Source organism: Arachis ipaensis, chromosome B09, assembly GCF_000816755.2.
Source record: "Arachis ipaensis cultivar K30076 chromosome B09, Araip1.1, whole genome shotgun sequence".
In the NCBI taxonomy this organism is placed as follows: Eukaryota; Viridiplantae; Streptophyta; class Magnoliopsida; order Fabales; family Fabaceae; genus Arachis; species Arachis ipaensis.
This window is the reverse complement of record NC_029793.2, coordinates 140,821,649-140,831,943: the sequence shown is the minus strand read 5'-3', so window position 1 is coordinate 140,831,943 and position 10,295 is coordinate 140,821,649. Positions and strand designations below refer to the sequence as shown.

General features: G+C 34.2%; 2 protein-coding genes across 4 annotated transcripts; both read right to left on the bottom strand.

Annotated features, from left to right (window-relative positions):
- LOC107617315 (cationic peroxidase 1) lies at positions 1,486-4,431 on the bottom strand. Its single transcript, XM_016319054.2, has 4 exons — positions 4,129-4,431; positions 2,851-3,042; positions 2,589-2,754; positions 1,486-2,032 (listed from the first exon to the last, which is right to left on the bottom strand). Exons 1-4 carry the CDS (start codon positions 4,348-4,350, stop codon positions 1,632-1,634), a joined length of 981 nt encoding a protein of 326 aa, XP_016174540.1. The 5' UTR covers positions 4,351-4,431; the 3' UTR covers positions 1,486-1,631.
- Positions 5,921-10,289, bottom strand: LOC107618018 (protein RDM16). Of its 3 annotated transcripts, none has more exons than XM_021110907.1 (7): positions 9,684-9,825; positions 8,990-9,070; positions 8,789-8,907; positions 8,202-8,627; positions 7,916-8,107; positions 7,642-7,802; positions 5,921-7,092 (listed from the first exon to the last, which is right to left on the bottom strand). In XM_021110907.1, exons 3-7 carry the CDS (start codon positions 8,828-8,830, stop codon positions 6,210-6,212), a joined length of 1,704 nt encoding a protein of 567 aa, XP_020966566.1. In that variant the 5' UTR covers positions 8,831-8,907; positions 8,990-9,070; positions 9,684-9,825; the 3' UTR covers positions 5,921-6,209. The 3 variants fall into 3 exon arrangements, with proteins under 3 accessions (XP_020966566.1, XP_020966565.1, XP_016175427.1); XM_021110906.1 differs by having other exon boundaries at positions 8,789-8,912; positions 9,684-9,824; XM_016319941.2 differs by having other exon boundaries at positions 8,789-9,070; positions 9,684-10,289.

Here is a 10,295-nt window from a genome sequence, read left to right as displayed (position 1 = left end):
AGGTTAAACGGTGAGAATTTTTTAAAATAATGCACTAAAGATATTTATTCAACGGTGTTGGTCGAAAGACGAAGAAGAATTTTAAAGAAAAAAGAATAATAAATCAAATTGAATGAAATTAAGAGTTTGTCTTATGGAGTTGACGATTTAAGCTGAAAATTTTTTAAATTTTACAGAACAATTTGACAGAGTTTATTAGAATAGCAGACAGTATCGAAGTAGAACCTTTAAAAACTAACTGGTTGCGAGCTTTCCAATAGTTCAGCAAATGATGGCAAGCAATTGAGGACTACAGTCAACATTTTTCAACGGGTTAAACATCTACGTCGATGCAGTCCATCATGTCCAAAAATCGTTAGGACTTTGAGGGAGAAGACAATTATAAAGGTAATTCTGAGATCATATTTCCTTAATTCCAGAGCAGTCGATCAAACAATGGGTGATTGTTTATGTTGTTTCATGACAGCAGGAGCATATTGACGATATAAAGGATTGGAAGTGAGTCAAGTCAGCTCATGAGCTAGCTCGAACTCGATAAGCTAAACTCGTACGCCAAATTTGAGTTTGAAATTGAGCTCCTAAATTAAATGAGTCGAGCTTAAAGCTCATTAGCTCGTGAGCGGTCTTGATTATATATATATTAATGATCTTAATTATTTAAAATTTTATATTTATTTTTTATATATAATTTTAATGTAGGATATAAAAAAAATTTATAATTTATTGATAGATAAACAATATATAAAATTAATTTTTTAAATACTTTTTAAAATATATAAGTTATAATTTATTAATATAGAATTATAGATTATGTTTCTATTATTTGAGCCAGCTCGTAAGCTCGAGTCAGGTCGTGAGCTTTCGGTGAGTCGAACTTGAGCTTAAAAAATAGACTCGATTGTTAATGAGTCAAGTCGTAAGCCAAGCTCAATTTTTGTGAGTCGAGCTTGAGTTTGGTCTAATTTGACTCGACTCAACTCAACTCACTTTCAGCTGCTGATATTGATGGGATGCGGCGGTGAATTTGAGCAAGTATCAGAAGACGATCATGGAGAACTTTTTAGATAAATAGCTTAATTTTGTGAGGCAAGTTCAACTTCCATAGATCAATTCACGACCTTTTTTGCTGCATATAATTAGGGCAAAGTTCTAGAAGCAGATGGTGAAATAAATAGCTAATTTTGCAACTTGAAATTATATCATATTATTTGGATTTGTTCAAATTCTGTTTTTTTTATATCAATAATTTTTATAGTATATATTCAAATAGGTCTCTAAAAAATATAGGTCATTTAGTCACACTTTTGAGAATCTATTTATCCAAATAAATATAATAAATTTAAAATATGTCTTATTTTTATAAAATTCAGTACCTCAATATAATAAAAAAATTTTAAGGATGAAAACATTCAACATAAAATTTCTTAGAATCTATTGAGGTATATACTCTAATTTTTATGTTTGCCGATAGTTAAATTTAATAGCATATTATTTTCTAAGTCTTGAGAACATTTCTCTTAACATAAATATTTATTATATTCCACAACTGAATTGATGAACTGAAACGAAACATGAGTGAAGGAATGATATGATGATAAGAAAGAGTGGAATTTTGATGTTGTAATAATAAACTAATTATTAACAAATCTGCATGTAGTTCTGATTTGACCATCATTGCCAGTGATAGGAGAAAGCAAGCTCATCTTAACCATGGCATCTGCAAAATCCTTCTTGAAACGACCAAAGTTTCTGCTATACATAAAGACCTGAGAGTCAGTGATGCCTGCTCCATTAGCATAGAGCTGCTGATCAGAGTGCACAAGACCCCTTTGATACACAAGATTCTGATAGAAAGCGTTGTCAAAAGTGTCTGGAGTGATTGAATCAAAGGGAGAGAGGTTGTCATCTCCATCACCTTTTTCAGAGGGACACAATGCTTTCATTGCTTCTGCAAAGCTTGGATCTATGTTGCTCTCATTGTAAATCCTGTCTCTGAAGAATCTGCACCTCACTCGTCCTATTGTGTGACCTCCTGAACAGTTAACAATACAAAATTAAAAATCATCAAATGCAAGGATCGAACTCTTAACTTTTCGGATCTAGAGTTCAAATACCATGTCATAATATAAACCACTCATCCCAAAAGCTTCAGCTGATAGAAAAATGTAACACTAATGATTATATCTCTAATATTCCCTAAACCTCTATTGTACACATTGTACAAATTATTATTAATATCCGTGTTACTCGTTCGGTTAACTATAAGTATTAAATTTAAGTATTTAATAATTGGACAGCATTGAACTTATTTAAAATTTTTTGGGACAAAAATAAAATGTTTTTTTTGGTGACTGACAAAAATAAAATGTTTAAATGTTAAGTATTAAATTAGAATTTAGTCCAAACGTTAGAAATTAAAATAATATTTTATCCCCTTAACGTATTACACTAAATTTAGACTGAAAAGTCTGAAATTTATATTCTACTATTTCACCTAGGTGCCCCATTTTGATGTATTATATTAAATCTAAGACTCATATCTAAATTTTTTATCATGAATTTATATGTTGAATTAATATAATTATTACCTGATAAAGTAACCATTTCTTGGATGTTGAAATTTTTCTTTTTGAAAGTGGTGATAAGGGAACTGAGATTGAAGAAGGGAGCAGGTAAGTCTGAATTAGACTCACTTAAACTTGCAGTGGTTGAGTCTCTTCTGCCCAATTTAACCTCCCATCTTGGTCCTTTAAGCTGATACATATATATGTACATTTTATCTTATGAATTAATTACACAAATTTTCATTAGTTAGATATTGGTTAATTGTATTATTATGATGTTACTTACAGCAAAAACAGCATCTCTGGCAGCAAGAGCTAAGATGTCAGCACAAGAAACAACAGAAGGGCACATGGACTCCAATTGAGATTTGATGCTGTCAATGACCTCAAAACCCCTCAATGAGTTCTTGTTGGGAGCTGAATTCTTCTCACCTATAAAGTTTGGGGTGTCATCTAGCAATACCGATGCATCACATCCCTGTATTATTGTATATATAAAAATCACCCTTCATTGTTTATATTAATACAAACTTTTTTCAAGTGAGTTCCTAACGTTTCAAAATTAACTCAATGTTATCCTGCCGCTAGGGATCTATTAACTAGAATTAATGGCGGGACGAAATTGAGACGATTTTGAAATATTAAGGACTTAAATAGGATGAAAATGTTTGAACAAAAATAATATATAGAAATAAATTTTAATTTTATCCTTCAATAATATTAATTTTTTTCGGTACATAGTTATTCAATTATTTTTTAATTACATCTAAGTAAATTACATTTAATCATATTACTTTCATTCTAAATAAATTTATTTTTTTTATAATTTTACTCTTAAAATTTTTTACTCATCATGAAATATTTGTAGAATGACTAGTACATAAATTTGCGGTGAAAAAAACAAATGATACATCTAAGTAAAAATTTTATTTTACTCTTTCTATTGCAAAATTATTTTTTGGTCCCTCCTAAATTTAACTTAGCTTTGTCCCCGTGAATACCCAAAATTACATACCAAAAGAACATATAAATTTCTGCTAAAAAAAATCTAAAAGTAAAATAGAATATCAAGAGTCAATGATAATTTTGTTGAAAATCACGAAAAAGACAAGTAGATAAGTAATATATGTGTTTGAAATTGAAGTCAAATTTTGATTAATATGAGTGGAAAATAAAAAAAATTAACAAAAAAATATTTTAAAATAATGAAAAAAATTAGTTAGAGTTGGCTATAAAAAAAAATTTGGCTTTCTATACTTTGTTGTATAATAATTGGAGTTGCTATTGCATGCATGTATAGGAAACTATATAGTATACATTACGGAAATTGATCATCTCCAGTTTTTTTAACACTTGAGAAAATGAAGTGTGATCTCTCACCATTAACTTTATAAGTGGATTCAAAAATAAATATGAGAGAGAAAGCAATGAAAGGTGAGAGATCACAATTGACACCATCCAGTTTTTTCTTCACTGAAGAGGATCCACTGCCTATACATTACTACTATAGTCTACTATATATATAAGGGATAGGATATATAATAATGCATGAAATGAGACTTGCTTGGACAAAACAATCATGGAAATGGAGGCGAAGCAAGGAAGCACCCATGCGAGGCTCTTGGTAAACAGCATCAATCACTGCCTTCCTAATGGTTTCAACAGCTTTCGGACACGTTTTGTGATAGAAATTTTCACTTAACAACTCATGATCATCATCACCTGAACCAATCCCAATAACACATAATGTTATTGCCAAAATCAACCAACACTTGTTAGATGCCATTGAGACACAACACAATTCAGTGCTTTAAGATTATATGTACTATATATGTAATTGATATGGTTAATTTCATGGACATGGAATAATGATAACAATGTTATGCTTTATATAGAAAAGAAGGTTCAACCAACTACACAAAATTTCAGGTTTATGTATGTAAAATTGTCCATATTCTACGGGTCAAATCTCTGCAAACTCAAGACAAATCATATATAATTGATTTGATTATACCAAAAAATGCAGATACAAATGTTAGGGATCAAGAAAGCGTTTATTTATAATGTTATTAATTAATTAAATAGCTGTATTTTGGTAAAATAAAATGTTTGACTTTGATCAAAATTCCTTGCTGATTTTGATAGCAAGGCATTAATTGTACTTGGCCTTCAAGTCAGGAGGAACCAAATGTAAGAAAAGCAATGGATTATGATCCATGTCATCATAATGAATAATGCTTATCATTCTTTGGTTCCAATCGTTTCTGTTTTGGTGGCTGAAAATAAACTTAAAGAGGTATGGCATACCTTTACTGCATTTCAACGCTTTTGCTCTAAAATTTTCAGTCATCACCAAATTAAAAGGATTTCCCTCTTTATGGGAAGGAGAAATTAAGGAAGAGAAAAGACAAAGGTTAGTTTCAATTGGTTGATCAAACTGACTTCAATATGACAGTAATGTATATCGTTCCTATTTCCTAAGTGTCAAAAACCTTCATTAGGCTGAGCACGGATAGTGGGTACTTAGTTTTCCGTCCGAATTTGAACCAAATTAATGACTCTCTTTAGTAATTGGTTCAGGTAATGGTTTTGGGGTACAAAACCCGAACCAATCCGTAGACTCGAACCATATATTAATTGAAAAATTATTTATTTGAAAGATTATTTCTTTGAAGGATTATTTCTATTGCACTTTTGTATTTAGCTTCTAATGTGTTTGGTGTTTAACATGTTTGGATTTTAATGTGCTTAGTGTTTAATATATTTGAATTTTAATGTATTTAGTTTTTAATGTATTTGGTATTTAACATATTTAGATTATTTCTATTAATGTTACATGTTTATTATACTTATAGAATTTTTAAGATAAAATTTTTGTTTTTGTTTTATGAATTTCAGTTTTATCGGGTACCCAATTATCCAAACCGAACTAATTTGTTTTTAATCGGTTTAGTTTGATTCAAATACATATACAAAAAAATGTAAATTCGAACCAATTACAATTTAACCAATTACAATTTAATTGGTTCAGTTCTAATTTCACACTTATACTCACCCCTAACCTTCACCATGTGTAACATTCTTAAAGACTCTAACTAAGCACTTGAAAAGAAATATAGCGTATTCGTCAAATTGTAAACTACTAAGGTAAAATCTAGTTTTACGTAAAAAAGAAAACCTTAATCATTCTTATAAAAATAGAACGTATTATTCTTGCGTTGCGTCTTGTTATATCGGATTCATATTATGACCTCAAAAATATATACGCATTCGGTTTTCACATTTAACATGCGCGTAACATAAAGAATGCAGGATACAAGAGAATTTACACGGTTACGCGAGAAGGCAGAAGGGAATATCAACAAAATATTTAGCACAGCAAGAAACATCTCCATCTCATTGTACTCCCAAGGCCACAAAATTCGAAATATAATGTTCCATCCCACACAATCATCATCAAATCACTGTTGATGGCACTGGCCAATGGAAATAAGTGAGCACTAGCAGTCACCATAGTTCTTATTTGTCTGAAACACTGTACTGCATATTGTGAAACTGATCACTCAACAAGAGACTTCAGTCAAAGTAATGAAGGCAGGTTAATCATATTGAAATAAAAATGAAAACAAAAACACCAGACACAATTCAAACAGCTTCATCTTCTACATAGTTGACAGCTAGGTCCCAATAATGGGGAACACCAGCATCCACAAAAACTTTGCGAGCAGCTGCTTCGGTGATGCAGTCATGGACAGTGAACCTGTTGAAGCTCGGTTTGGCGACACTTCCTTGCCATACTAGAGAACACTTATTCACTGGTTTATCGTCATCCGAATCTTCATTTTCCTCGGTCTCTTTTGAAAATTCGCTCCAATTTATACGCCTCAGCATAAGTTTCCCATACCTCTTGATCGACTTGCATCCACCTTCAACCACAACTACCGTAATACCATCGCTAATCACAGCACATCCACTCAAACGATTCTCCTGAGCATTGACATCAACTCTAAAGCGGGCCTTTGGATGTGATAGGTCATTAATCTTGTAAAGTGAGACCAGTGTTTCCACTGTATTAGGGTCATCAAACAGCTTCTTCTCCTTCTTCTCCCGCAGCTCAGCAGGAGTAAGCTTGCGTGCAATATTCCTATCTATATGAGCCTGCTCACGTTCAGCAGCTGCACTTCGTATTTCCTTTTCAAGCCGAGTAGGATCTTGTGTTGCTTCAGAGCCAAGTACTTTCATCAAATTGCTAATCTTGACCTTTGATTTTGGAGGTTCTATTACACCTTGTCTTATCATCTCCTGCCTCTCTTTCTCCTTGGCCAATCGCCGCTGTGTCCTGAGTTTCTTCTGTTCCTTCTTGGTTAGTTTGAGGGGTTGAGGTGGTGGAGGTGCAGGCTCAGCAGGTGGTTCAATAGGACGAGGATGCTCCACATAAAAAGTGATTTTCTCCATTTTCAGTTTGTCTTCTCCTATGGTTCCATCAGCACTGTCACCATAATTTCCAGATTGCAGAAGAGGTACATCCCTGAAAAATTCAAACAGTTAAGGAAAAGAACTATAACTTTTATCGGCATTTAAGCATGTTTCAATAGAACAGATGACAGGGCCACATTATATTCAACAGCAGATATTCAAAAATCAGGCAATTCATAGTAAAGTCCAAGTTACAGGACAAAGATGTTATACCAACTTTGCACAAGGATAATACTAGCATTTTGTTACCAATCAACCTGCTATTCCAGTTTGTTATAATCTAGCATCAGCACTTTCGTTTTTGGGGATAAAGAAGAATATCATTACAATGAAGAGAATGATGGTACTAGATGGGACAAGTAAGCAAAAAGTAAAAAGAACAACGAAACATGACTTTCCTAGCATCAAAATATAGTTATTTCTAAAAACGATTGAAAGGGAAGAACATAACTTCATGTATTGCCTAAACATATCTGTACTAGCTAAAACGATTAATTACTTAAATTTATGCATTCACCTTTCACACAAACCTTAAACTTCCACCAGGGCACAACCATGATGCTCTTAACAAACCAACTAGTACAGGTAAGCAGATACTTACCACCACTCAATTTCTGGAATTTGTTCCCTGGGTTTCTCTTTAATTACAACCCTCTCTGTTATTTCTATTAAGTTCGGGTTTATATCAGGAGCAGCCTTTGCCTTTGCCAATTGTGCTAGCTTGGCCTTCTGCTCTTTTGCTTGAGCTTCCCCAAATTTGCTCTGCAGGAGTCAAACAATAACAGCAAAGGATATATAATACGAATGTAAAGAATAAAGTATAAGGGCAAATTAATAATGGGTCTTGCAGGGATAACAGAAAGATGAAAAAGTACCTTTAATTTTATTATTTCAGCATCTTTTGACCATTTTCCTTCCTCCACAAACTGAAATTGTCTCTTGACCCTCAAGAACTTGTTTTTATTTATACCCATACTTGGATCAAAATGGGGATTACTATCAGGATCGACATCTAAAACAGGCTTTAGTATTTCAAATGAATCTTTCTTCTGTTTGTTAATGTTGACCTACAATGTTCAGAAACAGACAGTAACCAAGATGCCAATCCCAAATATATGCAGATAAATGGTAAAAAAAGAAAAAATTAAGAACATTACACACCTTTAATGTGCTAAGGTTACTTGGCTTAGTTACATTAACAACATTTCCATGTTCATCAATTTCCCTTCCCTGAGCATCAAGACGAAGAACAGGGGCTTTGGTGGGTTTCTGTGGAACGGCAATATCTGCTACCACTTGACCTGGAAACATGTTTATAAGAGGAGCAAACTGTGGATCTTGCCTAAATCCCATTCTAGCAGCAAGCTCCTGAGCACGCCTGACAGCTTCATAGTTGGCTGGAGTTGGAGTTGGAATACCAGCGGCAGTCGAGCCACTAGCTCCCGAAGAAAGAACCGGTACATTTACTGCAGGTCCAGATGGAGATGACATAGAAGGTTTTGATGCCACTCCGGCACTAACAGAGGGAATGGCAGATTCATCAGGTTTTGTGCTTCCGTATGAGTTCTGTGGAGAACTCTTGTTCAACTGTGCAATCAAGAAGTGCTCCAGATGAACATGTATAATTGATAAGATAATTGGCAAAGTAAACCAGAATTTAAAATAATAATAAATAAAAAAAAGTAAACCAGAATCAGCAGCTATTCATCGTATATAAATATCTAACAGACAGAAATAGCTCAACTCACCTGAGGAATCTTCTTCAGCTTCTCAGCCAACTCTTTCTGCATCTGTAAAGCTTTCTTAGCCTTAGCTAAGGCATCAATAGACAGGCTTCCACTTTTCCCAGCAGTTGAAGATGACCCATCTGTACTAGATTTTCCAGTAACCTCATGAGACCTGGTAATACTAACTCCCTTATTTTCATTTGTGGTAGAATTTGAAGATACCTTAGTAGGAAAAGAAGTAGGGCCCCAAGATGCCTCAGGAGCACTCGTCGGTGCCACAGCAGGTGATCCCAAGGCAGAACCCTGAAAGTGCAATGATAAAACACCAGTAAATGTGTAAATCTTCAAAAAAGAGTATAGATACACTCAACAAATTTTAAAAATGATAAAAAAAAAAACAAAATACTAAACATCATATAAAATTAAGAGAAAGAGCCTATTTTCAAAAGTTGGCAGAGAAATCATAATAAAATGTTATCACTTATCTAATTGTTGCTCTACCCCATCTTGTATTGGAATGGAAATTCAGAAAATAAATGCGAAAAGTGCAGGTAGAAGCATCCAAAGAGTCCGTGAACTTTGCTGTACTTTCAAGATTAGGTTCCACAGAAAGGTAAACCGCAATCATGGAAAGACATCAAAACATGTCTCTAGTAAACCAGCAGTAATAATCCAACACCTTGAAACAGTATCTCAAATTATTCTACAAGCATTACCGTTCTAGTACACTAAATTATTACTAATTACCGATACCTTCACTGCACATCTTCAATAACTGAAAGTAAACACACAGGCCTACAATTCTGAATAATGCATTAACATAAACCAGGAAAATAGATATCTCTACAATTTAGAATTGATATTATCCATCGTGAAACCCTGAAAACATAATAGTTGGGGAAAAATTAGAACTCACATTATTCAGAGAAGCGTTCCCGTTTCCATCAATCTGCTTATTATTGTTATCAGTGAGCTCCTCGTGCTTCAACTTGACCTCATTATCGAGAACTTGTTTCTTATCTTCAATGGCAGCTTTATCAATTTTCGCTTCTTGTCCGTCTTCCTTTATGGCTTTATCCCCAAACCTTCTCCTTTCTCTTTTCAGTTCCTTGGACTCCTCGGAAACCCTAACCCTCTTATCATCCCTATCTTCCTGGCTCTGCTCCCTCTCTTTCCGCTTATGCGAGTGCGAATGCGAAGAGTGTCGTGGCTCCGCCGAATCCTCTCTCTCCCTCTCGTCATCGCGAGGCTTCGACCTTCCTCTGCTGCCTTCTCTCTCGTCTCTGTCATAAGCTCTGGTTCCTTCTCGGTCATCTTCATCCCTCTCCCTGGATTTGCGATCGTGCTTGGAATTCCTGTCGGATCGGTGGTGGTGGTGATGGTGGCGGTGCTCATCGGAGGATTCACGGTGGCGTTTGTGGTCGCGATCGGAGTGACGATCTCTGGTTCTCTTGGATGATTTTTCTCTGTCGTCCATCGTTAGGGTTTGGGAGATTCGGTTTTCTCTCTCTCTCTCTCTCTCTCTCTC

Excerpts from the sequence above, each read along its gene's own strand:
- LOC107618018 (XM_016319941.2), bottom strand. The coding sequence starts at position 10,244 with ATGGACGACAGAGAAAAATCATCCAAGAGAACCAGAGATCGTCACTCC. Across the intron at positions 9,071-9,683 it reads GGAACGCTTCTCTGAATAAT|GGTTCTGCCTTGGGATCACC; the intron begins GTGAGTTCTAAT and ends TTGCACTTTCAG. Across the intron at positions 8,628-8,788 it reads AGCTGAAGAAGATTCCTCAG|TTGAACAAGAGTTCTCCACA; the intron begins GTGAGTTGAGCT and ends TTGATTGCACAG.
- LOC107617315 (XM_016319054.2), bottom strand. The coding sequence starts at position 4,350 with ATGGCATCTAACAAGTGTTGGTTGATTTTGGCAATAACATTATGTGTT. Across the intron at positions 3,043-4,128 it reads TCCATGATTGTTTTGTCCAA|GGATGTGATGCATCGGTATT; the intron begins GCAAGTCTCATT and ends ACAATAATACAG. Across the intron at positions 2,755-2,850 it reads CCAGAGATGCTGTTTTTGCT|CTTAAAGGACCAAGATGGGA; the intron begins GTAAGTAACATC and ends TATATGTATCAG.